A 22,704-nucleotide genomic window follows, 5' to 3' on the forward strand; every position below is an offset into this window, starting at 1 on the left:
AAAAAAAAAAAACTTAAAATATGCTATTGTTAACAATTCGGTTAAAATTACGATAAATTGAAATTAATTTAGTTAAATTTTCGCGAAAAATTTATCAATTCACCTAGCTCAAAATAAGCGTTAAAAATATTGATATATAAGCGTTAATAATGCGTAAATAAAGCTCAAAATAAGCGTTAATAATACGTAAATAGTATGGATAAAATACGTTTGTATTTTGGTTAAAATAACGTAAAATGTACGTTATTTTAATAAAAATAAGCGTTAAAAACACGTAAATATTCTTGGTGAAAATAACGAATTTATAGAACCAAAAATATACGTAAATAGTTTGGTGAAAAAAACGTAAAAAATACGTTAAAAATTGGTTACGAAATTCACCTTAGTCAAAATAACGGCAAAAATCCGTCATTTTTACGTTAAAAACAGCCCAAATATAAACGCTTTTTTACCTAATTCGAGACTACCACTCGAAACGGAAATAAAACGTTTTAAATAAACGTTTTTTTGCTCTAAACCATGTGGCATTTTAACGTTATTTTCACGTAATTAATACTTATCTCTGCTGCATGGGTACATACCTAAGGTAGGTACCAGAACAGTAAGTGTGCATTCACAATGTAGAATTTTGCGCGTTTTTCAAGCGTGTTGTGTTGAAAAAGCTGCTCTTGCTGTATAGTCATCTGATTAATCGGTGTTAAAATTACCGCGATAAAATTGCTTGCGATTATATTACTGCGTTATATATGAACTAACTACCATAATATTAATATCTAATTTGGAATGCGTTCAGAAATGTACTAAAATAGCGTCGATGTAATGTACAGAGGAAGACAATCGTCATTGAAATTTAGAATTAAATTTTTACTGTTTAAGAAACATTGTCAATTTTTTTCTCTGTAGCACAGGGCCCCTGAACGTGGCGGGGCCCCTAGGCAGTTGCCTACAGTGCCTAATGGATAAAACGGCCCCGGGCCTTATGCGAAATATCTTGCAATCAACGAAAATTTCAAAACATTTTATTTAAGAACAAAGCTAGCTATGAAAAATTACTATTACGTATTTTTCTATTGGCTATTTTTTGCAGAGTTAACAGTTAATAAATAATGGTGTCAACAGCTAGTTGTGATTTTTAACTTTAATGCAATTATTTTAGAGAAAAAAATACATTAATTTTCTTTATTAGTGGTACGCAGCGCTACGAAAAATTTAGAAAGGGTACACAAAAGTCATAAGTTTGGGAAACACTGCTGTATAGTATCACCTCATAATTAAGATTTTACATAGAACATTATAGTGCGTCTAATAATTCGGCCATGCACTGTATATAATATACCTGCCAACTTTTAGTTTCTTCGAAGATGATTTTCCCCAGGGGTAGTAAAATAAAAATTGAATTACAATTATACGCAGTGAAATCTGTTTTATTTGGTACTAATCAAGATCTGCGGAAACTTAATACCAAAAAAAAATACATGCTTTTGTATTTAAGTGATTCAAACTTTCACTAAAATAAACATAAAGAGGGATATGAAAATTAAGTTATATTACTAAACAGGGTACAATTTTCAAATTTGACTTTAAATGATTATACACTTAGTAACCACAACATTTTTTTATATTTTGAAATGGGTAATGAACTTGATTTATTAGTTTCCAGTTGATTAGTTGACAAATTCGTTTAATCTTATTTAAAATTAGAGCAAGTTCCTTTAATTCTACAGCTGATTCACTTCTGATTTTATTTTTTCATCTTCACCCGCTTTTCTCATTTCATCGGTTCGCTTCCAAGAAATTTCTGTAGCTTTGGTGAAAATTAAATACTATTAAAATTAATACATTTGTATAGTTTATCTATGATAAGAACTCCCCCCGCCACTTAGTTTGAGGCTGTCTGCTGCTATGGAAACAAGAATAGTGCATTTCAGGGAGGGTAGCTTCTCTTCACTCTAGGGCTAACATAATAGATCAAAGAAAAAGATTCCCTTTACTTGCGCCCTAAACAGTGACCCCATACCCCTACTTGAAATAGTTATACCTCGTTACTATAGTCACCGCCACGGGTCCAGATGAATGCCAAGGGGGGGATTTTACTGTAGACTAACTATATTAGGGGCAAAGTCCTCATTCAACTGCAGCACTGCTATGTGACAAGGCTAACATGACCTTCACTATATGAGCAACAACAGCAAAACTTAACTGCATTAGTTGTATTTTTATAAGAGAATAATTTCTGACCAATGCTGGTCGGTAGAACAATCTTCTAGCTTTCTAATTTCGGCAAGTTTCAAAATTCTCTACGTGTTTAAAGGACAGTACATGTTCGTTGTTAATGGTAAAGTCTTGCAATGATTTTAGACTAGCTTAAAGCTAACTTAAAATTGTCTTTTCCCAAACATCGAAGATCGCAAAAATTACTCCCTTGTATTTTTTAACTGTCTATTAAAGGGTATGTGCATCCTGCCACATAAAACTTCTGATGAATCAAACAAGATAATTTTATAAAAATCTTTTTTCTATATTTTGGATAATTCATTATTCAGCTATAAGTAGTATTTCATGTCTGTTAATGGCAATGATTTATCTCTTTTCTTGCCAATTGAACTATCATCAGGAATTACACAACATACCTTATAAGTTTGATAAGATTTTCTTTCGCTTTAAACAATTGGTTTATCATTTTGAAGTAGTTTAAAATAATGTATTTGCAGGCATATTTTTGTGGGGCAAGTTATATAGTTATTTTTTTTTTGTATATTCCTGAGAACCAAAAAGAATTATTATACCATTATGAAAATGCATAGTTGGAACCATCATTGATTGTTGGTCCATGAGAATCAAACTTTTCTTGATGGTTAACCATCATAGTATTAAAGTAGCATTTTTAATCATGGAATGATGGAAGTTTGTTGGCATATCAAAAACAATGAACGCAATATGTTGGATGATGGTGACCATCAAATGATGTTGGACCATCATGAATCGTACTGAAACCAGCATAAACCATCAAAATGTTTTGATGGGTCCATCAAGAATTTTTGACTTGGGTAGCATTTGATAATACTACTATGATTTGATGATGCAAAATTTTGCCAGTTTCATGTTCCAAAAGAAAGTTTCAATGAGCTTTTGCATGATTTTGTCCTTTGTATTGAAACCAATACCAAAATTGCACTGAAAACCAGTTTCGCATGAAATCAAAAAATTAACACCAATTCTTCTAAACTAGAAAATGTGGAAGAAATTCCATTTTTGTTTGACAAAAGAACGAAAATAGAAAATTGGTACCAGCACATGCATTTGATGAAATTTTTTTAAAGGGTCTTTAGGGACCAAATGTTATTAAAAAAAAGGTACTTTAAGGGACAAATTCTAAACGTATTGAAACTATTTAAAACGGTTGAAAAGTAAGAATCAAGACTCTTTGCCAAAGAATTAAAGGCGGATCAGTATTCGTTAAAACGGTAAAAAAAAAAGGGTAGGGAACGTGGAATGTGATTCTCGATCATATAATGATATTTTATATGCATAGAAAATATATATTGAATTTTAACAATATTTTAAATGCTTAGATTTATGTTTTAAATTAAAAAAATAAATTCTGTAAAAATAAAAGCGCTATGTTTTTCGACAAAAATACCATTTTTTCACGATGACGGCAAATTCGATAGCACCACTAATTTTCATCGAGCTATCTAAAAAATATATTAGATATTATTAAGTCAGTTTTCGTTATAAGTAAGATTTGTTTTTAAAAAAAATTGCTTTTAATAAATATTATACTGCACAAAAATATTTGGAAAAAAAAGAAAGGAAGGTAATAAAGAGGAATTTATTATTTAATAAATCTAAAGCTACAGACGTAACATATAAATGAAAGTGAGAAGGAAAAATGCATCGGGATCTGCAATAAATTACATGCTTTAATTAATCAATAAGGATGAAAACTGAATTTATCGGACCCGCGAGCATAATAAAATGCAGTGTAATACAGAAGATTTATTTCACCCATATGCAGATCCCCGTGGCAGAATTTTTTCGGGGGCTTTCTGGGACCAATCTCTCTAGCGCTAATATCTTTCTGCAAGAAGCTGTCAATAACATAGATTTATGTTACTACTAATTTAAAGTAACAAAAACGCTGTGTGTACAAAAAGAAAAACAAAATTATTTTCATTCAATATGTAATATTTTTTTATCGGTGATATTCCCGCACTTTGCTGGGGGAGAAAAAATCACTAATTATTTTCTTTACCGCATTTGTAAATCATCATCGAAAAAAAAAGAAGAAAAAAAAAAGAAGAAAAAAAGAGTCATGAAATCTGTTGCAGTAATTACCAAAAAACAGATAGACGACGACATCATGCGAATCGGATTGTTCAAAAGGGGGTTACTCAAATGCGTGTTTCCTTTCAAGATTTAATTGTTGTAATAAATAATATCGAATTTAAAGAGGAAAATAAAACTATATAGAAATCATAAGTAATAATTGCCCCTCCTCCAAAAAAAAGAAAAATAAATAAAACGATAAAATTATTGTAATAAAAAGTAAATACTCGAATGCACGATTCGAATTACCCCATATCGTCTGAATATGATTAAAAATCGCGTGAAAATCAATAACTGCCAATCAGTGGCGTAGCGAGGGGTGGGCAAGGGGGGGCATCATGCCCCGGGCGCTACTCACAAAGGGGCGCCAAATGGTCCGCAAAACAAAAAATTGCTGGATAATTTTTTTTTATTATAATTGATTTCTGGAAAATATATTTTAAATTAGTGCCAGTGTAATATAATAAATGTTAATTCATAAATATTATTCATAATATTTAATTCATATTAAATATTATATTAAATTCATATTCATATTAAATATATTTCAATATTTAATTCACGTCCTTGTCATCGCGCTCTGCTTAGAATAAAAATGAAATGTTATTAAATATTAAATGTTATATATAAGTTTAATGTCAGCATAAATTATATTGTATATTTCACTATGTTACTACCTTTCAAGTTCAAGGCATTCTTGGTAAGTAATAAATCAAATAAGATTACTTACTACATCTACTCGACGATTCTATTATTAAGTGAATAGAGTATGAAAAAATTTGTTAACAGAAAAATTTGTTGTTCTCATATTTGTCACCACAGATTCAAAATGAATTCATTCATCTTCTGGCATCTACAGTTCGAAATCAACTAATAAACGATATCAAAAGAAATAAATATTATGGACTTTTGTTTGATTCAACTCCTGATATCTCTCATCGAGAACAAATGTCCCAAGTCGCTAGGTATGTAGATGCTGATTTTATCAATAAAAAAGTTTCCATCAAAGAATCTTTTTTGAGTTTTATTGAAATACATGCTAAAGATGCAGCCTCGATCGAAAATACAATTTTAGAGAAATTAAATTACGATGAAATTTCATTAACAAACTGCAGATCACAATGTTACGATAATGCTGCCGTGATGGCAGGTCACACATCTGAAACGCGATGGAGCGCTAGAATACAAGCGGTTATCGTTATCATCTATGGCAGGGATGGCGAACCAATGGCACGCGTGCCATTTATGGCACCCGACACAATATTTCAGGCACGCCACCGATCACATTTGTTATTACACAAATGGTATTACAGTATGAAGCATATGTAACAATTAAATTAAAATTCACAAAAAATACACAAAATAATAAGCAATTATTCATAAAAAATTAACAATTAATGCTAAAAAAATCAATTAATAACCATAAAAAACAAGCTAACAATAAATAACTATCAAAAAAATTAACAGTCCTGCTTAATCTAACGTCTTACAATCTAATATAAGTTATTTGTCATCTTATCTGCAACAACAGAAGTCACACTGATGTTACTTTAAGTTGAATTACACGTATAACTGAGACATTGCAAAAGTTTTTCTTTTCCTTTTTCTTCAATGTAAATAAAGAGTTTTGAGTTGATAGTATTTAGTATTATTTTCCCAATAATCACGAAGTCGAAAATATTAGACGGCACGTCTATGACCTCATCAAACAATTCTTTAGAAAAAATTGCACGTTGGTGTATAAAGGTTCGCCAGCTAGAGAATATAAAAGAACTAATAGAAAAGTTAGCAGGGCACACTACCACTACAAGTGACAACAAAAGTGAAGCTATAATTCTGTTTCAAAATATACTAACCTTTAGTTTCATAACTTTACTTCATTTCTGTTATGAAATCTTAAGAAGGATTGATCGTGTGCAGCTCAGATTACAAGATCCTAGAATGAATTTTAGAGAAGTGTTCCATGATCTTGAATCATTAGCGACTGAACTAGCCGAAATTTGAGACAAGCTCTGTAAAGAGGTAATAGAAAAAGCAGAGTCTCTTTGTGAAAAATGGGATATGGATACAACAATACGTGCCTGGAGAATCGGCTATGGTGGTCTTTCCGCAGAAAGTGAAATTTCTCGCGTTATGAAAAGCGCTCTTGATCATCTCCAACAAGAAATGTGTACACGATTAAGTGGCCTTAATTTCCAATTTGGATTTCTACTAGACGTTGAAAATTTATTAAACAAGGATAATGTTGATAACGACCTTGAAAAAAAATTGTAAAAATCTGGGTGAATTTTATAATACACATTTCAATGTAATAGAACTTTTTATCAAAATATGTAACAGCAAAATGTTACTCCGCAGTAGAAAAGAAATTAAACCTAAAACTCCATTAGAATTTCTTACTTTTATAATCAATCTCAAATGAAGATGTTTTTCCAAATCTGAGAGCGGCATTTCAAATACTCCTGACTATCTCAGTATCAATTGCTAGCTGCGAACGTTCATTCAGCAAATTAAAATTAATTTTGACAAATCGCCTAAATGACCTAGCATTTTTAAGTGTGGAAAGAGAAAAATTTTAAATGATCAATTTTGATGATATTATTGATACATTTGCTTCATCAAAAGCACGAAAAATTTAGACATAGCAATAGTTTTATTAATGTATTATAATCATATGATTATTAAATATATGTATCTCCTTAGAGATAATAAATATTTACTTTTTTATTGTTTAAAAACAGCGTGTTTTTAAAATATTTCTTTATAAATATGTAAAATAAATAATAGGTATCTTTTGAACTAATTCTAGATGATCATATACATTTCAAAATCTAGTCTTGTTCTCTCAACTACATTTTTTGTCTCAAATTTAAAGCCTAGCTTGAGTCTATGACTTTATTTATTTATTAATTTGCTATAATCCAAGTCGTCTATATATAAACCATATATATTTTACTTATAATATTATATGGTTTTCGATTGGGGGGGGGGCGCTAAAAGGGTATTGTGCCCCGGGCGCGAGTTAAGCTCGCTACGCCACTGCTGCCAATCGAAACACTGCATGGATTTACGATACCATAGGAGTAAATTGAACGCGACAAAAAGTGATTGTTTAAACGCGCGATTCAAATTTTACGTGTAAATTTCTGCAGAAAAGAAAACCAAAATATTTTCTTCCCAAAAGAAAAGTCTTTCTGTAACGTTCTGCGACAATGTCGCCATGATTCTGCCACAGGGACGTGGATAAAAGAAAAAGATAGTTAGAATGTATACAGTTCATTAATGACAAAGGAATCGAATGCGGGTACAGCACTATTAACCCTCAGCGTTCCTTCCCTATACCCTATAATTAAGCATTTCCTACACCTGCCCTCTATTAAACTCCAAACAGTTCATAGACTACGATAGAAAAATTGTATACGTGTGCGCCAGAATGGCGAGATGAAGCCAAATATCGATGGAATGATAATTCAAGGGAAATGTTTCTTTTCCATTGTTAAAATCTGGCCGCCTTCTTATGAATGACGAGTAAAACAGTCGTCTTTAATGATTTGTGTCACAAAATGGTTACAACTAAGAACGAGCGAAGGAAAAAAAAAATGGCGATGATGGTGAAAAAAACAAGTACCAGTCAAAATATCTATACATTTTTAATTTAAAACCGCAATGCATAATTTACCCTGACAATTAAAATTTTTTTTCCAGACATTTCTAATATGATTACTTTTGTTCAAATGCATTCTTAATATAAAAAGTAAACAAGGTTATCTCTCTTTTTTTTTTTAGCGCTACAATTTATCTTTCCTGAAATTTAAAATTACATCAATGTTGTTTTTTTTAATGAAATATTCTACCACGATGATGTCCACATATTATTTGTAATGATATATTTTTTCTAGATAATTCTGTACGCTGATAAGGTTTTAAATCACAATATTTTATTTTGATATCCAAACAAAGTCAAATTAAAAAAAAAAAAATCGAGTAGTTTATCATGTAGTTTCAATCGAGTCATGTAGTTTAAAAAGTTTAGTAGAAGTAAAAATCTAGTAAATTAATTCTATTCCCAAGGATTTAACTTATGTTTATGAAAAGATTAATTATTAACTAGGTTTTTTCTTAGTTAAAGTATACAAACTACATTTATATCCCCAGGGGTGATTGTGAGCCCAAGTCAAAAAAAATTCCGGAAAATTTCTTGAGTTAAAAAAAAACAAAAAACAGTTTAAATTGAAAAAAATTTAAACAAGGTTTTTTTCCTATATTTCTTAGTTTACTTAAAATATATTTAAAATTTTACACATACCTATACCATTTACACATAACTATGATGACCTGGAGAAGTAATTAAATTTTACAAATATGTCTTTCTTTCTCGAGTTTATGATTATAACAACTATTTACTGATAAAAAATGAATATTAATCATGAATATAAGCTTATAAAGTATCTCTCTGGCTCTCCCTTACAAACAAATAAAATAAACTGTGTTTTTAAGTTCCACCTTCAGGGGTGATTGTGAGCCCAAGTCAAAATTCCGGAAAATTTCTTGAGTTAAAAAAAAAAAAAGTTGAAAAATTAGAAAAAAATTTAAACAGGTTTTTTTTCTCAATATTTCTTAGTTTACTTAAAATATATTTAAAATTTTACACATACCTATAATGACCTGGAGAAGTAATTAAAATTTGCAAATATGTCTTTCTTTCTTGAGTTTATGATTATAACAACTATTTACTGTTAAAAAATTAATATTAATCATGAATATAAGCTTATAAAGTATCTCTCTGGCTCTCCCTCACAAACAAATAAAACAAACTGTTTTTTTAAGTTCCACCTTTGAAAATTTGATTTCCGGAAACTTCTGTGATCATTGATTTTTTTAAACGTCTGGACCTTCGATCTCCGGAAACTTCCGCATCACTGCTAGCGAAAATTCCGGAAATCCAGATTTTTTCCGGAGCACAATCAGCCCTGCACCTTTGAAAATTTGATTTCCGGAAACTTCTGTGATAAATGATACTTTGAAACGTCTGGACCTTCGATCTCCGGAAACTTCCAGATCACTGTTAGCGAAAATTCCGGAAATCTGGAGCACAATCACCCCTGTACCCCTTTTTAAAATTCAGACACAAAAAAATTATCTGTTATTAATTTTTTTCAAAATTGTAAAATTAAATTACACGAGTATTGAGTGAAAAATTGTAATTTTAAAAGGGGCTTTGTCACCTCCTTTTAGAAAAAGGGAGGGCCTAAAGTCCCCTCTGACCCCTTGGTTCCTGGACTAAACATAAAAAACGACGATTAAAAAATTGTCTGCCTTTCGCCATCTGATCACCATTTTTTGTTTCGTGGAAAATGAATCTCGCGTGCATTTTACTCCCCCCCCCCTTTATAAATACGGAATTATTCTGAATATTTTATAATATTCTGAAAATAACTTTTATTTCATGTTGATATTTTAAAACTTTGTAATGTTTGCCATAATTTGAGACATGCTTGAAAAGAAAATACCTTCCATTATAAATGTCAACATTTTTATAATCGTTTAAAAAAATTAAAAAGAAAGAAAAACTGCTATTTTTCTACAAATTATTAGCAGTCACACTCTGGTTCTCTTCGTTGAGATTTCAGATGACAATAGACAAACATCAACCAACCAATTCATGATCTGAGTGACCCATTCTTGGAAGAAAAAAAAAAAAACCCAGTCTTGTGGCGTGAATGGCAGTCAACCTCAAGGAATTGAGGTCGGGTGGACTTCCATTGCTTATTAATAAAGAACAGAAGAGTCATAAGATATAGGGAGGTGAAAGAACTGAAAAGTCTCACTTCATACTTAACTAAAAGGATCCATATTATATATTTGAAATGGTATCGCCTTAAATAAAAGTTTTTTTTTTTTTTTACGAGATAAAACTTATGAATTTATAATTTTTCTTTGCCATTTAAATTTTTTAATTTATTTATTATGTGTCTGTGAATCATTTTAAATTTTTTTAACACGTTGAATATCATGGGGGTCACCGGTGACCGGCACTGAGTTTGTTCGTAGTGCCACGGGGGTGACTGGCAAAGCCGGTAAGATTATTAGAAACACATAATTCGAGCATATTTTTAATGCTTTATTTTTTAAAAAAAATTTTTTAAATATTATTATCGTTACTAAAATGGTTTGAAGAAATTAATGCAATACATATTGAGAAAATCATTTTGGCCAGACGGGCAAGTCATGTAAAATGCAACACAGGACCCTATTTTTACAAAAATATGAGAAATATTTTCGGGGATCTTTCACAAAAAAGTCAGGAGATATTCCTAAATAGTAACTCTTCGTTATATCGCTCATTCGATATCTCACAAATAACCTACATATCAGGAGTCTGTCTAGAGTTTTCTGTGAGGTACCTATTTTGTGAAAATTTAGACATAATTTGTGAAAATTAAAAATTATATTAAGAAGTCAACACAAAAATATTGTAAAAATATGCATTTATCGTTTCCTACGAGATACAAAAATTTTTCTTTTTAAGAAAAAGTATTTTGTGAAACTACCGTTTTTCTTTAAGTTGAATTTGTGAAGGTACCGCTAAACGATGGTAAATTTGGTATATATATATATATATATATATACACACAATAACATTATAAAGACAAAAAAGATAAAAGAGAGAGATTAACCAAGAAAGTTAAGAAGAAAGATCAAGTTTCATTTGCAGCGCATAAGCTGCAAGTACATAGAACTCATAAAATAAGTTAAAAATACAGAGAATACACGGAAAAAAATGTAAAGACTTTCTCTTTTAAAAAAAGAAAAAAACTTTTTAAAATTTAAAAAAAAATGAGGAAAAGATATATTCTCGCTATCAGCACACACGATTATATCCGGAAAAAATTGTGCTTTCTAATATTGCACTAATATAGCCAAAGCAAAATATATCTATACAATAGTGTGAGAAAACGAAAATAGAACTAATTAAGCAAAAATGTAAAATAAAACAAAAATGCAGAATAAAAATCAAAATGTAGTATATAAAGCGAGTAGCGAATTCAAGTGTAATTACATTTACGGGTATTCAAAGCATTTACGGGCATTTCAAAAATGACTTAAAAAGTTTGCCAAATTACAAAATAAAAAAAATAGAAGTGTAAATAGAGGATGAAGGGATCAACTTATGGCACGTTTATTAATGCTGTTTATATCTAAACGATGTTGATTAATTCTAATATTTAGAGAGTTACTAGTTTGTCCAACATATTTCATATTACAAAAACCACAAGTTAACATATAAATAACATAATTAATTTTACAAACAGATTTAATAGACAAACAAATCAAACGCGCTCCAGTAATAACGTGCCATAAGTTGATCCCTTCATCCTCTATTTACGCTTCTATTTTTATATTTTTCTTAATCTGGCAAACTTGTTACTAAAACATATTAAATCAGTTTTGAAAAATGTTTACAAGTAGAAATATTTTAGAATTCGCTAATCCCTTTATATATTACATTTTTTATTTTGCACATTCTAGATTTTTTTATTTTCTAGTTCTTGCTTGTTTTATTTCTCATTTTCTTTATTTTATATTTTTGCTTAATAAGTCCTATTTTTGTATAATTTTTTTGGTGCTCTACACACTATTGTATTGATACATTTTGCTTTGGCTATATTAATACGATATTAGAAAGCACTATTTTTTTCGGATATAATCGTGTGAGTTGATGACGAGATTATATCTCTTTCGTATTTTAATTTTCTTTTTTTAAATTTTTAAAATTTTTTTTGTGAATTTGTAATTATTTTTAAAAACACTCTTTAATAATTTTTTCTCCTCTTTTAAAAAACCTTTATTTTTTTCCCCATGTATTCTCCATATTTTTAATTTCTTCGACTACCATCAAGGTTATTCTACAATGTCAATATGAAATTTTTGTCAATCACACAATCAAATATCACATCTAAGTCGAATTTCTTGTTAAATAAAAATTGAAACTTGAGAAAACCTTTATAACAACTTACTAAAACACAGCGTTCATCTATGACTATAGGAAAAGAGAAACTTAAAAAAGTTTATAGAAAAATTAATCAGAATTCCTTTCGTTTGAAACCGATTCAAGTCAAGTGGAAATAAAATCGTTCTTTCCGATCTCAATCTGTAACGTAGCGTGTAATGGGTAAATCGATTAAATAAAAAAAAAAAAAAAAAAAAAAAAAAAAAAAAAAAAAAAAANTTTTCTGTCTCAAAAAAAAAAAAAAAGAAAAAAGAAAAAAAAAAGAAAAGGATTTTTCGAAACAAAAATTGTTAAATATGAAACAAAATTCTTAAATTCTTTAAAAAAAATTTAAAATCTTAAGTTACTTTTTAAGTACTTTGAAATTCTAAAAATTCGGTAATATTTATCTATATAATATAAAAGCGTTTTGCCATAAAATCGTTTTCCCTTTATCGTGCATTCTTATTGGTCGGAAAATAACACGGTCCGAAACAATTTTTTCACATGAAGATATCAATTTCTTTGGTTAATTTGGTTCGGTTTCATCTGCACGAAATTAATATTAGTTACAAAGGTTCTTTATCTCTAATTTAATGCAATCAGAGATGTATAGAATTGGATCAACAATCCAGTTTCATAGAGAGACACGTGACATCTGCTCAAATGTATATTGGTGAAAGCATGCGAAGTATTGCCGTAGGTAGAGTTATGCTCTACGCCACCTGCAGCTCATTTCGATTGCCAATTGCAAACTTTTGTGGCAGTGCAAAATAAATTTGCTATATTTAAAGTTTAGAGTTTGAATAAGAATTCTCAAAGAAATATTTATTAATTTTTAAACAAATCAGAACTCATCAATTTTGTTATACAATGTTACAAAGCTTCCATTTACAGAAAGCTTTGATAAGATGTCATATAACTGATACCTGAAAACTTTCCTGCTAGCTTTTGTACGAATCTCTCATTTTTTTTTTTTATAACCGTCGTTGAACAGCAGACAAAATTTTGGGTTTACGACTACTCGGCAGCCTTGTAATTTTGAACCCAATCCAGAAGACAAGTTAACTCCTGGATCAAGAACTGTGAGAACTTTTTGATGAAACTAACCAGCATTTGCGTTACATGGAGAGGAAAACTACGAAAACCTCCCACGGTTACCCTGACAGGAGAGGGGACTCTAACTTATTATCCGCCTACCACTGAGGATATTTCATGTTAGCACTGTGGTCGTGCAAGCCGGATGCGGAATTCGTATTGACCAGCCATTGCTGGGATTCGAACCAGGTTCACCTCGTTGGAAGGCGAGCGCTCTATCGCTTGAGCCATCGCGGCTCGTCTCTCATTTTTATCTTATAACTGTCATTGAACAGAGCCGATACAATTTTTGGGAGTTGAACAATACTACTAATGTTCAACTCCGTAGCCTTGTAATTTTGAACCCAATCCAGAAGACAAGGGAACTCCAGGATTGAGTATTGGGAGAAATTTGCGTTACATGGAGAGGAAGACCACGAAAACCTCCCACTATTAGCCTGACGGCAAGGGAACTGTGATCCGTCTACCACTGAGGATATTTCACGTCAGCACTTTTGTTTCCCATGTATTTTTTTACGCTGAATTAGAGGAAACTAATTACAAGGTGATTAGATTAATAGTTTAGAAGTTATATGTGTTTCATGTATAAAAAAATATAAATTTATATGTGTATCTATTTATGCATTTGCTTTTTTTATCTAAAAAGCGAAGCATTTCTTTTACGTTGAAGCGAACGAGAGTATATAAAATAAGTCAATAGAATGANAGTTGTTATATGGATTTGAATGATTGTTTTGAATTCTTAGAATTTTGTGCATTTGCAATGTACCTAAGTTAGTAGCGAGCGAAGCGAGCTTGGTTTGCGAAGCAAACCATATAAGACTGCGTAGCAATTTTCGGGGGTTGGCGAGCGTTAGCAAGCAGGGGGCGCAGCCCACTAGTAAAATATAATATCTTTCTGCTAGATACTTGTAATAATAACAAATACAGATGTTACAAATTCAAAGTAACAGACGGGTCAACTTCAAGAAAAATTTTTTTCTGATAAAATAAAATTTTTTTTTTTTAATTGAATATGAAATAATTTTTTTATTCTAATATTATACAGGCGATGTTCTCGCATTTTGAAGGGAGAAAACACACTAATTTTTTCCTTTTTCCCATTTTGTATATCCTCATCACATTGAAAAAATAATAAAAAAATAGTGAAATCCGTAACTTTAATTACCGAAAAAAAGATCGATGGACGGCGAAATCACGTGAATCGGACTCTTTAAGAGGGGTTACTAAATGCGTGTTTTCATCTTGAGATTCAGTTGTTGTAATAAATAATGTATTAAAATCATAGGATTTTAAAAACTATGTAGAAATCAATAGTGCATACAAAAATGAATAGAAAATTTCTCCAGAAAAGAAAACCAAATTTTTTTACTTCATTATTCTCAAATGAGAATACAAAAATCATAAGCATTTTTCTTTTCCATTCCGAGGCGTGAGAAAGGCATCCCTTGAATATAATTTTGAAGAAAAGAGAAAACCTTAGGAAAGTTTCCGCAGAAAAGAAAACCGAACTTTTTTACTTCCCAAAGGAAAAATCTTTGTGCAAGAACTCGATATCGTTCTACGCTAATGTTGCCGTGACGTCACGATTCTGTCACGGGGTTGGGAAGAAGATCTGGTGGTTGAGCAGTCATTGCTTTTTTAAAATAATGTGTAAAATTTGCAAGATGGAAACGTTTTTATGTATTGATACCAGAAATAAATAAAAAAGTCTTCCATTCAAATCTTTTTTTCCTAGAATATTGCCCGCTTAAACTTCAGGAAAATGTATTTTTTAAACTCTTATAACCAGATTATTAATTTTTGTATCTTTAAAGTTAAGACAATGATTAAGAAAGTTTATAGTAATACGCCGTCCTTGTTGTAACGAGCTCTTGTTGTTTGTTTTTATGTGATTTCATAATTTATTTAGCGCTTGCCTCTTAAAAATCATCAATCCTCTTAAAAATCATAGATCCATAAAAATCCGATCTTTAGATTAAGAATATACTGTTTTTCATTTTGTTTAAAATCTTTACTGGTCTTAGATCCTAACAGCCATAAATGAAATATTTGGTAGGCTTTTGTAGACAACGCATGAGTTTTGTATTCGAAAATAGATGTATTTCATCAAAACGGCAAGAGATCGTTCTCGTGACTAATAGCGTCAGCAAAGAATTGTGCCCGGGAAAATTGTCGCGATGGAGAAATGCGCCTGCCACAAATTGCGGCGACGGAGAAATGTGCTTGCCACAAATCTTGGTGACGGCGAAATGTGTCTCCGACAAATTGTGGCGATAGAGAAATGTTCATGCTACTAATTGTGGCGACGGAGAAATGTGCTTGCCACAAATTGCGGCGACGGAGAAATGTGTCTCCGACAAATTGTGACGAAGGAGAAATGTGTCTCCGATAAATTGTGACGAAGGAGAAATGTGACTCCGACAAATTGTGGTGATAGAGAAATGTTCATGCTACTAATTTTGGCGACGGAGAAATGTGCTTGCCACAAATTGCGGCGACGGAGAAATGTGTCTCCGACAAATTGTGGCGATAGAGAAATGTTCATGCTACTAATTGTGGCGATGGAGAAATGTGCTTGCCACAAATTGCGGAGACGGAGAAATGTGCTTGCCACAAATCATGGTGACGGAGAAATATGTCTCCCACAAATTGTGACGACGGAGAAATGCGTCTCCGACAAACTGTGGCGATAGAGAAATGTTCATGCTACTAATTGTGGCGATGGAGAAATGTGCCTCCAACAAATTGAGGCGATAGAGAAATGATTTTGCCACAAATCGTGTCGACGCAGGAATGTGCCTGCTACAAATCGTGGCGGCGGAGAAATGTGCCTCCGACAAATTGTGGTGATAGAGAAATGATTTTGCCACAAATCGTGTCGACGGAGGAATGTGCTTGCTACAAATCGTGGCGGAGAAATGTTCCTGCCACAAAATCTGGCAATATGAAAATGTGGATCCGAAAAATTGTGGAGAAGGAGAAATGTGCCAGTCACAAATTGTGGCGATGGAGTTATATGACTGCCACAAATTGTGGCGTCGGAGATATGTGCCTGCCACAAAATCCGACGATGGAGAAAAAGTGCCTGTCACAAATCGAGGCGACGGAGAAATGTAACTGCCACAAAATCTGGCGATGGAAAAATGTGCCTCCGAAAAATTGTGGCGACGGAGAAATGGACTCGCAATGAATTGTCGCCGAGAAGAACTGTCCCCACAATGAATCGTACTCAGATATGTTTTTATTAATTCAAAGTATTTTTTCAACTGTGTGTGAAAGATTTAAATTGTGCTAATTATTTTTGGCGGAATCAAAGCAACAGACAGAGATAGGCGAAGTTTCTGTGAAAATTTCATTGATGTAATAACATTTACAAAGTTAAGCAGAATGAGATTTACAGGAAACATTTACCGTTTAGATACAAGACATAACAAGGGCTAATTGGTTGAGGACGTCTAAAAATTTCGATGGCTGGACTCCATTAATTCGGATTTTAAAACCATATGGGTATTAAACTCTTACAAGTTTTGGGGACAAAGAGAACTGCTTAGAGAAATGTTTTGGCTCATCCTGGGCTAATGTGCAAATGATGTTAATGCTTGCTATTCTGTCATTATGGCTACAGATTTCTACATGATTTTGAACACTGTATTATTACAAAATGTGTGGTAAGAAGTTTAGGGAATTCGTGGCTATATAAAGGTATGGTAAAAATAAGACTGTTTCTCTGATAAGCGTTGAAAACAAGTGGGTGAGCGTGGGAAAAAAATTATTCGAGCCCAATGGGATACCTGCAAGTGACGTAGTGTGGGTATCTCGATCCTGATTGGTTATTGAAACGTGGCTTTTGTTTACGCTAGCAACTGTTCTTTTTATTCTACTTCGAGGAAGCCAAGCCTGTCAAGTACCAATTCTCTAAAGTAACGTAGCCTATAATCTTTCACAAATATTTGAATTCTGCCACTATATAATAACACAAAGACCGGCACGAAGCCATGTAGAACACAAACAAACTTATTATGCATCGAAGTTGCCAGGTACGCAAAACAAAAATATATAACAGTTACAATTAAATACATGAACAAATAATAAATTAAAGTTAAGTAAAAGAAGTAGACTAGAAAGAATTATATTTAAACAAATTTGATTTGCTATACGGTTCTCTATTTAATTAACTCAACGTTAATTAATATTTTAAGTTATGTAGAGAGACTTAGCTCAACTTTAATACTCCATATTGCTGATAAAGATTAGCTGGTGCTGACGTCATAGGTCACATGCATGGGNAAGAAAAGTAATTGATATTCGATTTTTGATGAATAATTGATTTATGTGGATAGTGGCATTTATGTGGATAGTGGCATAGAATTTAGCATTGCGTCATGGTAAATGTTATTCCTACTAAGTGGAAGTAGTTGTGTTTTTTTTAAATTATACCCAATTGGTTGAGGACGTCTAAAAATTTCGATGGCTGGACTCTATTAATTCGGATTTTAAAACCATATGGGTATTAAACTCTTACAAGCTTTGGGGACAAAGATAACTGCTTAGAGAAATGTTTTGGCTCATCCTGGGGTAATGTGCAATTAATGTTAATGCTTGATGTTGTGCCATTATGGCTACAGATTTCTACATGATTTTGAAAATTCCTATTTTTTTAACACTGTATTATTACAAAATGTGTGGTCAGAAGTTTAGGGAATTCGCGGCTACATAAAGGTAGGGTAAAAATAAGACTGTTTCTCTGATAAGTGTTGAAAACAAGTGGGTGAGCATGGGAAAAAAAATTATTCGAGAATTACCAGACTTCCCCCCAGCCTATTATTAAAATGCAATAAGAATATCAAGTCTTAACTGAAAAGCTAAAAATATAGTAGCCAGTCAAAACGCCAGCGGTGATAAGACAATAGTATTTCATGAATAATGACTATCTGGTCAAAATTATCTGAACACACAGTGGTATGGACTAAGAGCGTCCAGAGGCACTTATTAAGAGGATGTTGGTCTCCTGCATCGATGACAGCCTGCACACATCTGGGAAGACTTTTCACCAGTGTTTGATAGGAATTGACTTCCATCACAGCTGAAGTGAGTGCTTGCAGTCGATTTCGCTGGCTACGTAATCCAGGCTCTAATTCGTCCCAAAGGTGTTCTATGGGAATTAGATCGGGACTTTGAGAAAGACAGTACAGTTCTTGAACACCCATTTCCTCCAAACCATGCCCGTGCAAGTCTCGATGTGTTAATAGAGCAGTTATCTTGCTGGAAGAGAAATGGGTTTTTCCCGAAATATTGCCATAGAGTTGAGAGTGCAGCATTGTTCAGAATGTCCACATACATCTCAGAGTTTGTATTTCCAGTCACAAGAACTAGCGGACATAGGTCAAACCATGAGAAACACCCCCACACCATTATGCTTCCGCCACCCTAACAACCGTGTGACCAAATACTTTTGGCCAGACAGAGTACAAATGTTCAATCGAGAAACTTTCTTTTCTTTTTTAAAAGGCAATCACAGTGATATTTCCCTTGGGTTGACTGGGAAGAAAAATTGAAATATTTCTAAAATTAGGAATGTATTAACTCAAAATTTGCAAGATAGTTTTGAATAAAGCCAATTTTCGATTTTTTTTTTTTAAAAAAAAAAGCAGATTAATAATATTAAGCTATTTTAGGAGAACTAGAATCAGTGCATGCACTCTGTCTCAATATATTGGCAGTTTATCAAATCTAAACACCTAACTCATATTTAACTATTTTATTTGTGTTCATGTCTATTATTTTTTTTTACCCATTGGCAAAAATGGGTCTTTGGATTTGATGGCATCCACACACTTTTTAACTATGTTCAAGAGTAACAGTAAACAGTATGCATGCATCGTCATTGCATGCGTTGCTATGGCGATTATATTGAAGTTGAAGAAAGTAAATACATAATGATTTTACAATGATTAAGAATTAAGATTTTCCCATAAATGGGGCATACAAAACTTTTTCACCGATATAAAATTTAATTCCATATGTTTTAGATCGTGACAGTTAAAAGTTTAAGCAATCGAGATGGTTTATATATTTGAGTAAAAATTTCAGTTGTCGGAGGTCGTTATAGAGAAAACTTCAGAGGAAGGTATTGGCCCACATTGGGATGTCTGATCAACTAAGAGGATAATGAAAAATTTCAGAGAAGCAATAATTGCATTTGTTTGAATTTTAGTTTTAACATTTTCCTAAATGTAAATTAAGAATACAGACCATCTTAAGGATTGATAATAAGTGAAAGAGAAGTTTTGCAAAAATGAGAGTAGTACAATTACCTGCCAAAATGAAGAGGGCTCAGGAGGACTTTGAGGAGGAGTCAATTGAGAAGCCATAACATTTCATCATTCGCTAAGAATAATCCAAATTGATAACTCCCAACACACTAAAAGAAAAGAAGAAAAAAAAACTAAGAAACATTAGCAAACTCCATACAAGTGGAAATGTTTTAAATTAATAACTATAAACAGGGGTAGAAATTGAGAAAAATTATGACCAGTAAATCAAAAATATAACTAGTTGTTCATGTATTTTAACAGGTCTGTAATAAATTTTATCCCTCCTATTTTTTTTATTTATAAAATTAAAGTTAACTGAGTAAATTTAAATAAAAAATTGCAAAAAGAAAGTGTGTAATGTTTATAAAGATGAGGAAACAGGCTATTGTGTGGGAAAGAAAAACATAGGCAGTGACATGAAATTGATGATAAAAAAAAACAAAACAGCTTATCATTCCTTTGCGTGAATTGCTGGTACACGGGGCCACGAACAATAATTTTATAATAGTCCTAATTAAATTTTAGTGGTTCCAGACTAACAGGCCCTGATCAATATAACACTGTACAGTTTAGACAATAAAACTAACCATGAAGACTTTTTTTATACAAAAGAGTTTAGACTAAACTCAGTGACACGACAACCCATAGAAGCACATGGCCTATTGTGCACATCTCAGTTTTCCTGACTTTCGGCTCTCGGGCGCAGGAGCCCATATTCCGGTTGGGGGGTCAACCGAACACGGAAACCCCATTGTTTAGTTCCCAAGCATGCTTGGTACTAATTTTATCGACAAACTGAAGGGATAAAAGGCTGTTTATGTTATTACAATGAACGATTTTTTTTTATCAGGCTACTAATAATCATTTTATAATAGTCTTAAGTAAATTTTAGTCGTTCCAGACCAACAGGCTCTGATTAATAATTTAACATTGTTAGGTTTCGACAACAAAAATAACCATGCAATATGTTTATTTAATAAGCAAGAATAAAAACTTTGTCATTTCCTTGATATATACAGTGCACAAAAAAATGTCAACTTGTATAATTTTTGATCTTATGATCAGATGATTTTCACGTTATAAGACACATATACAATACAAAAAAAGTCCTATATTTAAATTTCGATTTCTTAGAAACTATGCAATTGATTTTGCTTATATTTTGTCACATATTATTACACATTTTAAAATGATGTACAAAATTGTATGCCTTACAATTAAAATTTTTTTCGACTATTATTAAATAAAATAATAAATATTTACTAAAGTTTATTTTTCGCGTTGATTTATCTTTGGATAAACGAATTATATAATTGTGTGCAAATCTTTTTTTTTTTAATTCCCTTAAAAAGTTCAAGAGACATGGTGAAATATGCAAAAAATAAAACTAACATTGTGGGGTCCAAACTTTGGATCGCACTCCTAACCAAGCTATGGGGACCATATTTCTCAGATTGGGGCTATCCCCTACATTTTGAGAGTCAAAAATCAGAATCCGTTGAAAAATAGGTATGTTTATTCAGAGAATGTATGGTTTTGTGTCTGATTTTGTAACTTAAAATATAGTCTACGCCAATAATTTAGCATATTTGAGGTCACCCTCTCAAATCACTAAGATTGACACTTAGTACGTAAAAATCCAATCATTAGAACCAAAGTTATTCAGGGTGATACCCCCTCTTTTTTTTGAGCATTGTACATGCAGTTGAAAACTATGAAGTCACTGGAAAAGTTGACACTAGTTGGAATAGGAAAAAAAGTCATTGACTTAGCCCAGTTAAAAATTAGGGCCTGTAAGTTAAAAGAAGACTAGAAGTTTTTTATCTTGTGAAAATTATTTAAGATAAATATTTATAAATAGTATGTGAACAAAAATGTTACACAAATGAATAGTGTGACAATTAATTAAATTATAACTTATTATAAATTTAAAATTACATAAATGTTTTTGAACTAGCTCATATCTACTACTCTCCTACAAAGACGTATCCAGGGGAAACAGTGCCTGTATCAAATCTCGAATCGGCACCCTTCAAAAAATACTATATTTCCAATTTTTTAAGATAAAAAATAACAGCAATATTTGAAGACTGTAATAATTTTGGCTATATAGTAAAAGAGTATTATATATATTCAACATTTTGCAAAATAAAAGTCTGATTTTAATAATCTTGAACTTATGCAAAGATTCAAAATGTAAAGTCATTACAAAATATTTATGTCATTCGCTATTAATATCAGATGAAACAAAAGTAAAGACAACTGCTTTGAGAGGATGCCATACGGTGGAAGAAAATCATCATTGCAAATTTTCTTTCTCCTACTTTAATTTAAAAGAAAGAAAAAGTAAGTCGTGAAGTTTCAATCATTGAAAAAAAAAAAACACTTTAAAATATTATAAAAACAAATTATTAGAAGAGAAACCTACCATTGCGTATTCCTAAGTTATCATCTCATCATTTATTTTCATTTATACATTTTAAAATTTTCTTTTCAGTATTTGAAAATTCATGGCTTACTCTAAGTTTGTTTGAACTCACTTTTCCTACACTTTAAATTAGTAATGAAGGAGAAAGGTAATTTTTGACGAAAATTTTCTTACGTGTCATGATTGCCCCTATAATGAAGCACAGTTAAATTTTATAGTTTTTCAAACATGATATAGTTAAAAAAATATTGCTGAGTTTTTTTAATTTTTTTTTTTAAAAAATGGACAAGGACACAATTTAGAAATAAATCTCACTCATTATTAGAAATTAAACTTAAGTAGGGATGCATAACCTGAGGCCCAACGACTACTGATGTGTGGCCCGCGATCCTTCTGAACACAAAGAAAGAAATTTTATAAAGTGAAAAAATAACGAAAATTATGAAATACACATTTAAGTCACACTTCTACACTTTCTGATAATATTTGACTTTAATACACCTTTTGATGGGCAATTTGCATAGATTCTATCATAAATTTAT

The 22,704-nt window shown here is 31.5% G+C and overlaps 1 protein-coding gene across 2 annotated transcripts in view; it reads right to left on the minus strand.

Moving 5' to 3' along the window:
• Positions 1-22,704, minus strand: part of LOC107449996 (Src homology 2 domain-containing protein sprint) — a 58,956-nt gene that overhangs the window by 34,274 nt on the left and 1,978 nt on the right. For both annotated transcript variants that reach the window (XM_016065697.3, XM_016065696.3), the window contains exon 2: positions 19,735-19,841. Coding sequence is in view for 1 of the 2 variants with exons in the window: in XM_016065696.3 (XP_015921182.3) it covers positions 19,735-19,791 (57 nt within the window). In the remaining variant the exon portion in view is untranslated. The remainder of the gene's footprint in view (positions 1-19,734; positions 19,842-22,704) is intronic.

Source organism: Parasteatoda tepidariorum, chromosome 6 (genome assembly GCF_043381705.1).
Source record: "Parasteatoda tepidariorum isolate YZ-2023 chromosome 6, CAS_Ptep_4.0, whole genome shotgun sequence".
Lineage (NCBI taxonomy): Eukaryota > Metazoa > Arthropoda > Arachnida > Araneae > Theridiidae > Parasteatoda > Parasteatoda tepidariorum.